General features: G+C 40.2%; 1 protein-coding gene across 1 annotated transcript in view; it reads left to right on the top strand.

Annotated features, from left to right (window-relative positions):
• DNAH3 (dynein axonemal heavy chain 3) overlaps nucleotides 1–14,964 on the top strand; it is a 229,731-nt gene that overhangs the window by 156,918 nt on the left and 57,849 nt on the right. Inside the window, exons 42-49 of the mRNA XM_052659374.1 lie at nucleotides 195–298; nucleotides 3,640–3,934; nucleotides 7,091–7,270; nucleotides 9,562–9,685; nucleotides 9,767–9,923; nucleotides 10,168–10,311; nucleotides 11,579–12,245; nucleotides 13,555–13,720. Coding sequence (XP_052515334.1) covers nucleotides 195–298; nucleotides 3,640–3,934; nucleotides 7,091–7,270; nucleotides 9,562–9,685; nucleotides 9,767–9,923; nucleotides 10,168–10,311; nucleotides 11,579–12,245; nucleotides 13,555–13,720 — 1,837 coding nt within the window. The remainder of the gene's footprint in view (nucleotides 1–194; nucleotides 299–3,639; nucleotides 3,935–7,090; nucleotides 7,271–9,561; nucleotides 9,686–9,766; nucleotides 9,924–10,167; nucleotides 10,312–11,578; nucleotides 12,246–13,554; nucleotides 13,721–14,964) is intronic.

Raw genomic sequence — 14,964 nt, forward strand, 5'->3', positions numbered from 1 at the left:
GTATAATCAACAACTATTATTTTTATATATATAATAAAATCATTATTCTTTAAAAGATGTTTTTCTAGTTTATACAGTTACCAATACTGATAGTCATACATTTTAGATGCCTATGGCTGAGGTAGTTAAATATCTCAAATATGAAATGTAAACCTCTGATGTGCTAATAACTTGTTCTATTTCTTTGGGTCCAGGAAGCATCTATGATTTTTATTTCCTCAAGCAAGCTAGTGGACATTGGTACACATGGACAGAGTATATCACCAAAGAGGAGGAAAATATCTCCGCAAATGCAAAGGTAAAGGAGTTATTGGTCATAGAACCTCAGTAGTGACCTGCTATTCAGCAAAGTGGAGACGTTAACATCAGATCTGGGTTAGTTAAAGAAATTACTTTAGAAAAAGTGAAAGAATTTGCTTTAGAAAAATGTTCAAACATGACTTGAATTGAGCCTTCAAAAGCATGGACTTTTTTTTTTTTTTTTTACTTTATTTTACTTTACAATACTGTATTGGTTTTGCCATACATTGACATGAATCCACCACGGGTGTACAAAGCATGGACTTTAGAATCAGAGAGTCCCAGATTTCTTATTCAGTCTTCACCCTCTTTGCCTCAGTTTACTCAACTACACAATAGAATAAAAAATATCTAAATAACGGTTGCAAAGATTGAAGACATTATCCATGAATCTGTGGCATTCACATTGTGCTAGATCATACTGTTGCTATTCTAATTATTGTCAGCATGAACAGTGCCAGGTGGTCATCAGTCCCCTTCTCAGATATCTCAGCCAAAAATATCCTTGGCTTTTCTTTAATATCCCAAGAGAAAGATTTCTTTAATCAGAATTCTCAGAAAAATGGATACTGATTAATAGATTCTCTGGTTAGCAGAAGATTCACTTACAACTCCTACTCATTTTCTTGTGGAAATTTTTCCCAGATGTGCACTTTCATGCCTCTACTTGCATATCTGGTGGACAAAATTTATCTTTCTTGGGGTAATTGTAGTTTCTTCAGGCCCTAGGTAGAGCAGTAGATGGTGGATGGAAATGTGGAAATATTGGAAACAAAATCAGACACCAGACAGGACCACAGTTGCTTGTGAGAAGGGTGCCACAGGCAGGAGTGAATGTGTGATGAGTTCAGGACTCACATGGAGACTGAAAAGACTGTAAAGAATCCCTCAGCACTGAGGTTCCAAGCTTTCATTCTCCTTAAAAGAGCTTCATCACCTGAACTCCAGGGGTGTGAAATCTTGCTGCTGCTGCTGCTGAGTCGCTTCAGTCGTGTCCAACTCTGTGTGACCCCAGAGACGGCAGCCCACCAGGCTCTCCCATCCCTGGGGTTCTCCAGGCAAGAACACTGGAGTGGGTTGCCATTTCCTTCTCCAATGCATGAAAGTGAAAAGTGAAAGTCAAGTCGTTCAGTCATGTCTGACTCTTCGCGACCCCATGGACTACAGCCTACCAGGCTCCTCCATCTATGGGATTTTTTAGGCAAGAGAACTGGAGTAGGGTGCCATTCCTACAAATGAGTCAAATGCAGAAAATATTTTAGTTATGCTGGGAATTTTTCACTTGTCAAAACACTGTTCTAGCCCCTGAAAATAAAAATCTATGAAATCCAACTTGCTTTAAATTCCCAGTCTTGATACTTGGTTTAGCATTCAGTATCACTTACTGACTATGTGACTTTGGCCAAGTCGGCCATCTTCCAGTCTCAATTTTTTCATCTGAAAAAGTGAGCTAATAATACAGCTACCTCGGAGGGCTGTTGGGAAAACTGCAGGGAATAACACAGGCAAAACATCCATAGCTCAATACCTGTTAATTCTCTTCCTTGCCACTTCAATTTCTCTGTTCTATCTGCTCCTTTTACACTGGTCAAATTATTAATCAAAATAAGGCAAGCTTAGTCTAATAGTATACACACAGCCACCACACTGTGCAGTCCCTGTTGGTGCCATTTGCATTATGGTCTAGTTTTGCTTTCAGTTCAGTTCAGTTCAGTTGCTCAGTCATATCCGACTCTTTGCGACCCCATGAATTGCAGCACGCCAGGCCTCCCTGTCTATCACCAACACCCAGAGTTCACTCAGACTCACATCCATCGAGTCGGTGATGCCATCCAGCCATCTCATCCTCTGTCGTCCCCTTCTCCTCCTGCCCCCAATCCCTCCCAGCATCAGAGTCTTTTCCAATGAGTCAACTCTTCGCATGAGGTGGCCAAAGTACTGGAGTTTCAGCTTTAGCATCATTCCTTCCAAAGAACACCCAGGACTGATCTCCTTTAGAATGGACTGGTTGGATCTCCTTGCAGTCCAAGGGACTCTCAAGAGTCTTCTCCAACACCACGGTTCAAAAGCATCAATTGTTTGGCACTCAGCTTTCTTCACAGTCCAACTCCCACATCCATACATGACCACTGGAAAAACCATAGCCTTGACTAGACGGACCTTTGTTGACAAAGATAGGGGCACCATTTATATAAACCATAGTGTGGGTGGTGCTCCCTAGAGTTACACAGCACAGTGGCTCCATGCTCTCTAGCCTCTTCCAGTCTAGACATATAAGTAGACTTCAGCATATGATTTAGATCTTACTACCCCTTCCTCTGTGGCTACTCTCTTGGCTCAGTGTAAAGAATTTGCATGCCAATGCAGGAGACGCAGGTTCAGTCCCTGGGTTGGGAAGATACCCTGAAGAAAGAAATGGTAACCCACTCCAGTACTCCTGCCTAGGAAATCCCATAGGCAGAGGAGCCTAGCAGGCTAAAGTCTATGGGGTCACAAAAGAATTGGACATAACTTAGTGACTGAACAACAGCAGACCCCTTCCTCTACCCATCATTGGAGGGACCAAAAGCAGCCATATGGTTGATGATAGGGTTCAAGCTCAGAAAAGCCAAACTAAAGCAAGGTTTTCTACTCAAAGTAATAGAGATTCTAGGAATCCAAGACCAAGCCCTTAGAGCCCAATCGGAGTCTGAATACCAGGAAGAGTGTTGTGATTTCTATATTGCTAAAGGGATTAATAGGAGGAACCAAGAATATGAGCCTTAGGAAAAGCAGATGAGAAATAAGCACAAGGAATGGGGGTCAAGGGTCATACCTAACCCTTCTTGGACAGGCAATATAGATGGCATATGGGAGGTGGATCTTTCCTAGGGCAAGGCAAACAGTGTGGCTCAAAGAAAAGGTCTCAGAGGGCAGCAGCTGTAGACCCAGCCTTACTATAATTGGTGTTTATAATATGACATTTCAGTAGTTAAGAATACAGACCTTGGGATCAGACAAGCTGGGATTAAAATCTTTGCATTTCCGTTTACTTGCTGTGTTGGTGAGCTCTGGATCTGTTTTCTCATCTCTAAAACAGGGACAATAGACAGTTATTGTCTATATTTACATACAAGATTTCATTTAACCTTCAAAACAGCTCAGTGAACTAGATGCCATTTTTATCCCCATTTCACAGATGAAGAAACTAGGCTGCTAGAGAGGTAAAATACTCAAAATTATAAAGATAAATAAGAGACAGAGCTGAATGGATAGTAAGGATAAAACTCAAGTCTCTTGAATACCAAGACACAATCTCCTGGTCCCAGTATCAAGACTCACCATGTCTTTGTGGCACAGGTCTCAGAACTCATCATCCCCACCATGGAGACAGCCCGACAGTCCTTCTTCTTGAAAACCTACCTGGACCATGAGATTCCAATGCTGTTCGTAGGACCCACGGGCACAGGCAAATCAGTCATCACCAACAACTTCCTTCTTCGCCTTCCCAAAAACACTTATCTGCCCAACTGCATCAATTTCTCTGCCAGAACTTCAGCCAATCAGACGCAGGATATCATAATGTCCAAGCTGGATCGCCGGCGGAAAGGCCTTTTTGGGCCTCCCATAGGGAAGAAAGCAGTGGTATTTGTGGGTAAGGCACTGGCCTGGATCTGGAAACACCAAATTCTTCTATTTTAAATTGCAGCAAAACAGAATCTCCCTTTGTAGGACTGCTGTATATTCATTTTACTGTCTATGGAAGATAAAATATTTCTCGTTAATATAATTCCGCATTCCTTCACTCCCCTCCTATTTTCTTTCCTTCTTTTCTTCCATCTTTCCATCCCTTCTTCTCTCCTTCCTCCCTTCCTTGCTTCTTTCATTTTTTGTTTCTTGTCCTTTCCTTCATTCATTTCCAAGTGCTTTTAACTATGTACTATATGCCAAATTCCATGTTGAGGCGTGGTCCAGGCCTTTTTGCCCATGCGAGGATCCCAGTTACTCCTGGGATGAAGTTGAGCCCGTGGATCAGGCCAAGTTACTTTGTAGTGACAGTAGTTATGTTCAGAAGGGGATTGTAGTATTTGCTCTCTTGTGTCTTCAGAAGCAACTCACACACTGTGATAAGCTTCTATTCCATTAAGTGCCAGATAAATATGTTATCAGTGTATGAAGAAATCTAATAGTTGCCAAATGAGCACATTGTTTACAAAGCACTTCCTCATTTATTTCTTTTGAGCCTCACAACCCCTTGAGTCTACTGGCCATCATGATCACTTTGTTGTTGTTACTCAGTTGCTAAGTCATGTTCAACTCTTTGCGACCCCATAACTGCAGCAAGCCAGGCTTCCCTGTCCTCCATTATTTCCCAGAGTTTGCTCAAGTTCTTGTTCATTCAGTCGACGATGCTTTCTAACCATCTCATCCTCTGCCACCCACTTCTCCTTTTGCCTTCAGTGCTTCCCAGCATCAGGGTCTTTTCCAATGAGTTGCCTCTTTGCATCAGATGGCCAAAGTATTAGAGCCTCACTTTCAGCATCAATCTTTCCAATGAATATTCAGGGTTGATTTCCTTTAGGACTGACTGGTTTGATTTCCTTTCAGTCCAAGGGACTCTCAAGAGTCTTCTCCAGAACCACAATTTGAAAGCATCAATTTTCCAGTGCTCAACCTTTTTTATGGTCCAACTCTCACATCCATACACAACTACTGGAAAAACCATAGCTTTGACTATGTGGACTTTTGTCAGCAAAGTGAAGTCTTTGCTTTTTAACACACTATCTAGGTTTATCACAGCTTTCCTTCCAAGGAGCAAGCATCTTTTAATTTCATGGCTGCAGTCACCATCCACAGTGATTTTGGAGCCCAAGAAAGGAAAATCCGTCACTGCTTCTACTTTTTCCCCTTCTATTTGCCATGAAGTGATGGAACTGGGTGCCATGATCTTGGTATTCTGAATGTTGGGTTTTAAGCTAGCTTTTCCACTTTCCTCTTTTGACCTCATCAAGAGGCTCTTGGCTGCTCTTCATTTTCTTCCATTAGAGTGGTATCATTTGCATATCTGAGGTTGTTGGTATTGCTCATGACCATCTTGATTCCAGCTTGTGACTCATCCAGCTTGGCATTTCACATGACGTACTCTGCATATAAGTTAAATAAACAGGGTAACAATATACAGCCTTGTCATACTGTTTTCCCAATTTTGAACCATAAAATTTGAACCAATTTTGAACCAGTAATTTGTTCCATATAAGGTCCTAACTGTTACTTCCTGATCTGCATACAAGTTTCTCAGGACACATGTAAGGTGGTCTGGTATTCCCATCTCTTTAAGAATTTTCCACAGTTTGTTGTGATCCACACAGTCAAAAGTTTCCTCGTAGTCACTGAAGCAGCAGTTTTTCTGGAATTCCCTTGCTTTCTCTATGATCTGACGAATGTTGGCAATTTGACCTCTGACTTTTCCACCTTTTCTAAACTCAGCCTGTAAATCTGGAAGTTCTCAGTATAGGTACTGCTGAAGCCTAGCTTGAAGGATTTTGAGTTAACTTTACTAGCGTAGGAAATGAGCACAATTGTCTGTTAGTTTGAACATTCTTTCTTTCTTTTTTTCTTTTTTTTGCACAGCTCTTCTTTGGGATTGGAATGAAAACTGACTTTTAAAAAAAACCTGCTTTACTAGTCAATTAAATGAGGCTCCGAAGGTTAAATTCCCTGTTCAGAGTCAAACGTCTAGAAAATTCTGGAGCCACAAGACAAAACCAGGTTTCTTGGTGCCAAATACATTATGTTTTCTACTCTCTTACTGCTGATTCATAGAATTCTCATTTAGCAATTCCCTGCTCTTCTGCATTATCTCATGTTCTGTCTTTAAAATTAAGGTATTGATAGTAAATGTGGTGTGTATTTATATCCTTGCCAATTAACAACAGCTCCTTAAAGGCAGGGATCATATTTTCTTTTCCCTTTCTTGTCCTCCCTGTCTCCTTTGTCCTTTCCTCTCATCTGTTCTCCCTTCCTATTTTTATGGTATATCCAAAAGCAATTTAAGCTTTGCAGTCAAACAGACCTATGTCCAAATCTCACTTTTTAACCCTAAGTATATTATTCCATTACCTTCAGTTCCTCACCTCTAACATAAAGGTAATACTACCTTCCTTATAAAGTCATCATCTTGAGTAGATGATATAACATGTATAAAATTCCTAAAATGTTACATGACACAAAAATGGGCATTTAGTCAATGTTCATTGGAAATTATTGAGTGCCTTCTATGTGCCAGTACTGAACAATGTACTATTGGAGAAAATCAATCCCTACCCTGGAGGAAATCACAATTTATCCTTGCCTTTTTGATTTTGCTCTTCAGAAACCCTAGCTTGAATCCTTTCTGTTATTGGAGTTCCCACTATTACCTGGTGGTAAATACTCTGTCAACTTTCTCACCATCATATCCCTAGAAATTAACAAAATGTCTAGCACATAGTAGCTATATATATTTTGGGTGAAGGAATGAGAAAAATTTTATTATCTGTTTGTTAATGCCAATCTATGCATCCTTCCACAGAGGATCTCATGCACAGAGATCTCAATAAATGCACAGAGATCTCAATAAACCAGGAAAGCCAGAACCCTGGAAAATCTCTTCCATTATGGTGAAAATGTCCACTGGCTGAGCCCTACCTAGAGTGAGAGTATAACACTCCATGGTATGGACTCTCCCATGGAAGGATAGTCATCTGCTACCTCCTGAAAGAGCAAGAGATCCCATAGATTTACAATCTGTGGCCATTATGTCTTTCCCCAGATGACCTCAACATGCCAGCCAAAGAGATATATGGAGCACAGCCCCCCATTGAGCTCCTACGGCAATGGATTGACCATGGTTACTGGTTTGACAAGAAGGATACTAATAGGCTGGACATCGTTGATGTGCTGCTTGTGACAGCCATGGGCCCTCCTGGGGGAGGAAGGAATGACATTACTGGTATGTGAAGGAGAGAGTTCATTACTTTTTGCCCCACCCCCTGCAGAACCAGACCATCTTTGTGGATGGGGGGCTAGTTCAAGGCAGTCTGTCCTGCTGGAAGATAGAGAAAGGTGTATTTAGGCCAGAGACACTTGAGTTAGATTCAAGAAGTGGCATTTGAATATGCCATGTTGAAAGTTGTATGAAATAGGATGAGAAGATGAAAAGAGGATTTGAGGAGTCTTTGGCTAGGCATAGAGGAACAGAGAGTCTCACGAAGAGGTAAGTTCTGTGTGGTCAGCTTGTGTTCTAGGAGCAAGGCTAGACCAGAGGTTCTCAACTAAAGGTGGATGACAGATTCACCTATTGTGTTTCTTACAATTCTTTGGAGCCAGATAAGCCTAAATAAAATAATAATAATAAACAAACAAATAAATAAGATTTTCAATTCATTTACAATTGTAAACCTTCAGTTTATATATTTTATGTCAATTAATTCTCACTAAAACCAGTGAGGCAGGAGAGATCTATTCAAAAGGGAATGTCTGTTTCCCATACATATCAAGGAAATAGTAATTGCTAACATTTGCACAGCAGTTGACAGTTTTCAAGCTATGTCACAAATATGACATATTGAAAAGATCTTAAAGACCAATGCCCAAAACTGCCAGGAACACATCTGCGGTCAAGTGAAATTGAGTCTATTAATTTGCTGCAGCAAGGGTGTCTACATAGCATGGAGAACCATGAGAGTGCCTGGTGAAAGGGCGTTAAATGGGCTTGTGCTGGATGATGTGGAAAAGGTTTAAGAAACCAGGGACTCTGTACTAGATTGGGTAGTCTCAGGGAATGGGGACAATTTGAGGAGTAGGTATCTTAATTTTTTTTCTGTACTTAGTAAACAACTAGAGTCATTCATATTAGTTTGGGGGGAAGTTTTCATGATTTCAGAGCAAACTTGTTTCTGTCTTGTTCCATCATAGCTAGGGTGTGACCTCATTTGATGTTGATATTTAAAGAGATTGTGTTCACTGGAGAACCAACAGACTAGCTGATAATTGTCAGACCAGCTGCCAGCTGTTAGAGCTCATATGGGAAAACTGAGGCTCAAGGTATTATCATATGGTGGTGGAGAGCATGGTTTGGCAGAAGACTGATCTTGGTTTTGGTAACATGTAATAAGCATTAGTACACATTAAGTACTATTAGTATGCTTATTATCAAAAAATACATGAATTCCTCAAGTTCATCCAACTCTCCACATTTCCCAATCAATGTGTAAAATATTATTCCAGCATTTTGTTTTGAAAAAAGGTAAACCTACATATGTCAGTACATATGGGTGATTTAAAAAAAAAAACATAAAGAAATGCAAGAGAGTAATTACTTTAAAATCAGGATAGTGGTAAGCTTTGAAGGGAGACAGGGAGAGGACTATGATTGGGATGGGATATGTGGAAGGGCTTCTATGAAGGGCTGGCAAAGTTGTATTTACTGACGTGGATGGTAGATGTAAAGATGTTAACTTTATAATCTTGGTGATTTTCTGTATCTGTGCTTTACTTTATACAGTAAAATATTTTTTTAAAAGATATGCAGGCAAATCATAGAGACAGAAAATCTATTATTAGTTACCAAGGGCTGCAAGGAAATGGAAAGTGATGAAGGTAAAGGATTTCTTTTTAGAGTGATTATTCTGCTATTGATTATGATAATGATTGCACAACTAAAATACTAAATATTTATTGAATTGTGTACTTTAAATGGATGAATTTTATAGATATAAATATATGGATATCTAATATTAGATACATAGACATAGATGTAGAGCTGTAAGAACACCAAACTAACAGTGATTAATTTGGGAGGGGAGAGAGAATGGATTTAGTGTGTAGGAGGAAAGGGTTACTTTCTGTAAAAGTATTTCTGAATTATTTGATTATTTTACAAAAATAACATATTGCCATTATCTAGTAACAGTCTTGAGCACTGGGCTAGCGCTATTACCAGAACTTCTGCAGTCATGGAGATGTTCTGTATCTATCCTGTGCAATACAACATCCACTAGTCACATGTTTATCCTTGAGAAGTTGATATGCGGTTGATGAGACTGAGGAAATACATTTAATGTTACTTAATTTTAATTAATGTAAATTTAAATAGCCACATATGGCTAGAGGCTGCCATGTTGAATAGCACAGCTCTAAAACTTAAAGGCAGAGGAAAAATTGTTCTATATCTTAGGGTTGCTACGCCCAGGAGGCAAGTGTGAGTGTGTGTACACATTCATACCTTTGCATGTTTTCCAGGACGATTCACTCGCCATCTGAATATCATTTCCATCAATGCCTTCGAGGATGACGTATTAACCAAGATTTTCAGTTCAATCGCTGACTGGCACTTTGGAAAAGGATTTGATGTGGTGTTTTTAAGGTAGGAGGTTCCTGTATTATTGGCCTGGGGTCCTCATTTCTGGCCCTTTCTTAACTGGTCTGCCTTCTCCTTCCTCCCAAGGTATGGAAAGATGATGGTACAAGCAACGATGACAATTTATAAAGCTGCAGTGGAGAATTTCTTGCCAACTCCCTCCAAGTCACACTATGTCTTTAATCTGCGGGATTTCTCACGAGTAATCCAAGGGTTATTGCTCTGCCCTCACACGCATCTGCAGGTCAGCCGCTGTCATTTCTGTTATCAAGTTCATTCAGTGATATCCTTAGCTATGTGGAATATATAATGATAATAGTAATAGCTAACTATTATTAAGCATTTAATCTGTGCTAGGTATTGTGCTAAGGATTTTGTAAGCATTGTCTCATTTAATCCTCACAACAACCCAGGACTTAGAAACTGTTCGAAAACTACTGCCTCAGCCACCGTGTGCCATTCATTCAAATAACTGACTGAATTTTCAGGATGTAGAGAAGTTTATCCGGCTTTGGATTCATGAGGTTTACCGGGTCTTCTATGACCGTCTGATTGATCATGAAGATAGACAGGTCTTTTTTAACATGGTAAGGGAAACCACCTCCAATTGCTTCAAGCAGTCTGTGGAAAAGGTAAGCAAGACCCTGTGATCTTTTGACCTCAGAAATTGCCCCAAATATGTGATCATGCTAGTCTCAGATTTCAGGCTCCCTTCCTAGTAGAGACTTTATTGTTGTTATTCAGTCACTCAGTTGTGTCCAACTCTTTTGCAACCCCATGGACTGTAGCCCACCAGCTTCTCTGTCTATGGGATTTTCCAGGCAAGACTACTGGAATAGGTTGCCATTTCCTTCTCCAGGGGATCTTCCTGCCCCAGGAATCAAACCCAGATTTGTTGCATTGGCAGGCGGATTCTTGACCACTAAGCCACCAGGAAAGCCCAAATAGAGACTTATAGCTCTGCTTTCTGAATCTCAAGAAACAGTGTATTGAGCCAATTAGTCACTTGATTTGGTGATATACTGTTGTTTTTGTTGTTCAGTCACCAAGTCATGTCCGACTCTTTGCAACCCCATGGACTGCAGCCCTCCAGGCTTCCCTGCCCCAAGTAATATAATAGTTGGTCCAATTTCACCTGACTTTCCAGATAACATATAAGTTTAGGTCCATTTAAGCTTATCATTTATGAAAAGATGTTTTGTTTGTAATTAATGTAAAATGCATTTTCAAGGTCAAGTAACTTTTGAGTTAAGAAATAAAAACACCATGAATTTTTATTGTTTGATTGATGCCCTGTGTAAAGCCAAAGTGAAAGATTGTCTTTGTTTCCTATTTGTAAATATTTTCTCTTTTCCATTTTGATATAAGAAAAGTTTAAACCCTATATATTTGCATCATCTAGTTCTACCTCTACTTTTAAGAAGCTATGATTTCTCCATAGAAAGAGTGCAAGTGTTTCATATTTCATCCAGAAGCCATGTACAGAAGCACTGCTAGTTTCTAATATCAGAAAGAAGAAGCATCTAAAACATTTCTACTCTAGGTACAGAGTGGGGAACAGGGGTAAGGCCTGCACCTCTATTTGGTGAAGAAGCAAGTACAAATGATCTCACCTTTTGACCACCTCCTGCTAGGATCTTATAATCTGTCCACCAATGTTTTAATCACTTAGCAAACTGATTGACCCTTGCTTTCACACTCTTTTCTCAATTGTCCTTTCATCATGAGTCTTTACAACCATCAAATACACATATTTTGTTTAAAAAACAAAACTGTTGTGAACCATGACTTTGAAGAATATGCTCAGAGGAAATAAACACATCTCCTGTTCCCTCCTTCAAGTTCCCACTACCACGGTAGTTGGAGTGGATGCCTGGCTGAGACTTATCTTTTCCACAGGTCCTCATCCACCTATCACCCACTGGAAAGATAGTTGATGACAATATCCGTAGCCTCTTCTTTGGAGATTTCTTCAAGCCAGAAAGTGACCAAAAGATATATGATGAGATCACTGACTTAAAACAGCTCACAGTGGTCATGGAGTATTACCTGGAAGAGTTCAACAATATCAGCAAGGCCCCCATGTCCTTAGTGATGTTCAGGTTTGCCATTGAGCATATCTCTAGGATCTGCAGGGTCCTGAAGCAGGACAAAGGCCACTTGCTCCTGGTGGGCATTGGGGGCAGTGGGCGGCAAAGTGCCAGCAAACTGTCCACATTCATGAACTCATATGAGCTATACCAGATCGAGATCACAAAGAGCTACTCAGGCAACGATTGGCGAGAGGACCTGAAGAAGATCATGCTCCAGGTTGGTGTGGCCACCAAAAGTACTGTGTTCCTCTTCGCTGATAATCAGATCAAGGATGAGTCATTCGTTGAGGACATCAACATGCTTCTGAACACCGGTGATGTGCCCAACATCTTCCCTGCTGATGAGAAGGCTGACATTGTAGAGAAGATGCAAATGGCAGCCAGGACAGAAGGCGAAAAGATCGAAGTCACTCCTCTTTCTATGTATAACTTCTTCATTGAGAAAGTGAAAAAGAACCTTCACATTGTCCTTGGTAAGAATGACAAAATTCGTTTTGCCCTTTTCCTTGGATGTTTCAGGATCTCCTTGCCCTAAGCCCAGTCCTTTTACAATGGTGCCAGAATTGATCCAGCCAAGGCACCTAACTTGACCAACAGTCAGTGCCTGGAATTCCTGTGCAAAATTCCATTCTCCTGAAAAACTACTTTAAACCTGTTCCACTCTCTTCAATTCTCTGATTTCTGCTCTGAACCCTCTCCTTCCTTTTAGTACATTACCCTGGCAGCCTTACAGAATAACACCTGGCATTTTTCTGTCTGTGAATATCATCTCCAGTCTGTCCAGAAGCTTAGGGGTCATGTTTAATACTTCTCTTCATTACCATGTCCTGTCAATTTTTGCCCTCTTGTGTTCATATCAACCCACTTATCTCTATTTCTGCCACCTTCAAATTAGCTAAGCTGCTATGAATATCATCTCACCCAGACCTCACCTCTATAGCCTTCTAACTGTTTTCTCTATGCCCACTCTGTCCATTCCAGACATTTAAGTTCCACTGAATCAGGATGCTTTCCACTGTCAGGATTAGTTTTTCTTGTATTGCAAATCTGTTCATTGTATATTTATATACACATACACACACAAATTAAAACACCTGAATTACTTTCCATTCAGATAAAGACCAAAATCCCTAACCTATAGTTTTATAAGACCACCTGCCAGTCTGTCCCCTGCATCCTCTCCACTCTCATCTCAAGCCATGCTTCCCCTTCTTTTTTTAGCCACACTGACTTTCTCACACTTCCACCTATGCATTATGCTTCCTGCTAGCAAGTGCCTGGTACACATTGAATCTAAATAAACAACTAACAGAATTTAGGGCATAGAATCCAAAATTTGTGGTAGGATGGAGATGAGGTCAGAAACAAGCTGATAGGGCTGCCACAGCAGCCTCCATAAGTAGCTATGTATAGGGCACCCATGGTTCCCTGAGGTCTGTGAGTCAGGACAAATGGGACAAATGGGTCAAAGGGCTTAAAACACTCTGACTATATGATCCTAAAGACCTAGAATGGATAACATAGGATAATATGAATATTGAAAACCAGACAGAAGACTCTTGTAATAAACTGACTTCCCATCACAAAGTTGCATGAAAATATCCCATGACTCCCCTATGCTTTCCAGGCCCTCATCCTGACTATTTTCAATTATACTCTGGAGTGCCAACAGGAAACATGACTACTCCCTAATCCCCATTAGAATCCTTGGAATGACCTGTCTGTTCCTTTTGGCCTCCTTGACTGGGAGAAAGAGAACTAATGAAATCTGCTTTTCATTAGCCATGAGTCCAATTGGGGATGCCTTCCGGAACCGCCTACGAATGTTCCCTTCTCTAATCAATTGCTGCACAATTGACTGGTTCCAGTCTTGGCCCACAGATGCCCTGGAGTTGGTGGCCAACAAATTTCTAGAAGATGTAGAGCTTGATGACAATATTCGGATAGAGTAAGTGCTAGCTGCATTTTAATACCCCAAACAAATATTTCAAATGAAAATCAAGATATTGGCTCTGTTCTTTTTGCTGTTTTAAGATTTATCAACTTATGTATGTTCTGTTCTGTTCAGTCACTAAGTCATGTGTCTGACTCTTTGTGACCACCTGGACTGCTGCATGCTAGACTTCTATGTCCTTCACTATCTCCCAGAGTGTCCACTGAGTTGGGGATGCTATCTAACCATCTCATCCTCTGCTGCCCCCTTCTCCTTTTGCCTTCAATTTTTCCAAGAATCCAGGTCTTTTCCAATGAGAAATAAATTATAAATAATAAATACCATTTAGATATTTAATAAAACACCTTTGTTGAAAAAAGAAGAATATTTCACTGTTCAGAATTGTTCTAGAGGTGTACTCTTGTCATAGCTATGAGAACCTGGATTTCAATAATCTTAGAGCATGCATTCTCAACAGGGGAGATATCGCTGCCTAGGGGATGGTACTTGTGAGGGATTTTGCTGTGAAAAAAAATATTTTGTGTGTAAAGCACAGATACACAAAATAAAGCACTGAATTTTGGCTAGAGTAAGAGAAAGGATAAGACTGTTGACCATTCTAAGTGTCCTATGAATGTAAGGGTCATGTCACCTGCCTTGTATAGTTCTATATCCTTAGTGCCTAGTACATAGTAGGTTCGGATACTGCTTATTAAATGAGTAAATAAAAAATGAAGAAGTAGGTAGTGGTCAGAATGTTCATTGCTTTAAATTCCGTTTTAAGATCTTTGAACTTTGTTCTCTAGACCCAGGAATGCTTAACCTTGGTCTATAGGCTCATGCATGCCCAGAGCTCAGCGGATCAGTGAATGTGAGTGGGGGAAAAGTACATCTTCATTTTCATTGACATCTAACTGGTACTTTCATTTCTTTCAATGATGAACATAGGCAATAAACCCCCATAGGATTGTGTAGGACCTGTGACTTTGTTACCAATAGGAATCGCAGTTATTTTCACAACTCGTTCAGTCATTACAGATGCACCAATTTATCATCCCCTTCAAAATGATGGTAGTTTTAAGACCTATTGTCCAATCTTACTATTTAATGCTGTAGTTGGCAAACTATGATCCATGGTTGAATCCAGTTCACAGCCTTATTTTTGCAAATATGCTTTATTGGAAAACAGCCATGTACACTACAGTGGCAGAGTTGAATAGTTGCTACTTGAGACCATGTGGCTCACAAAGCCTAAATTA

The sequence above is a fragment of the Budorcas taxicolor genome, chromosome 2 (assembly GCF_023091745.1).
Source record: "Budorcas taxicolor isolate Tak-1 chromosome 2, Takin1.1, whole genome shotgun sequence".
In the NCBI taxonomy this organism is placed as follows: domain Eukaryota; kingdom Metazoa; phylum Chordata; class Mammalia; order Artiodactyla; family Bovidae; genus Budorcas; species Budorcas taxicolor.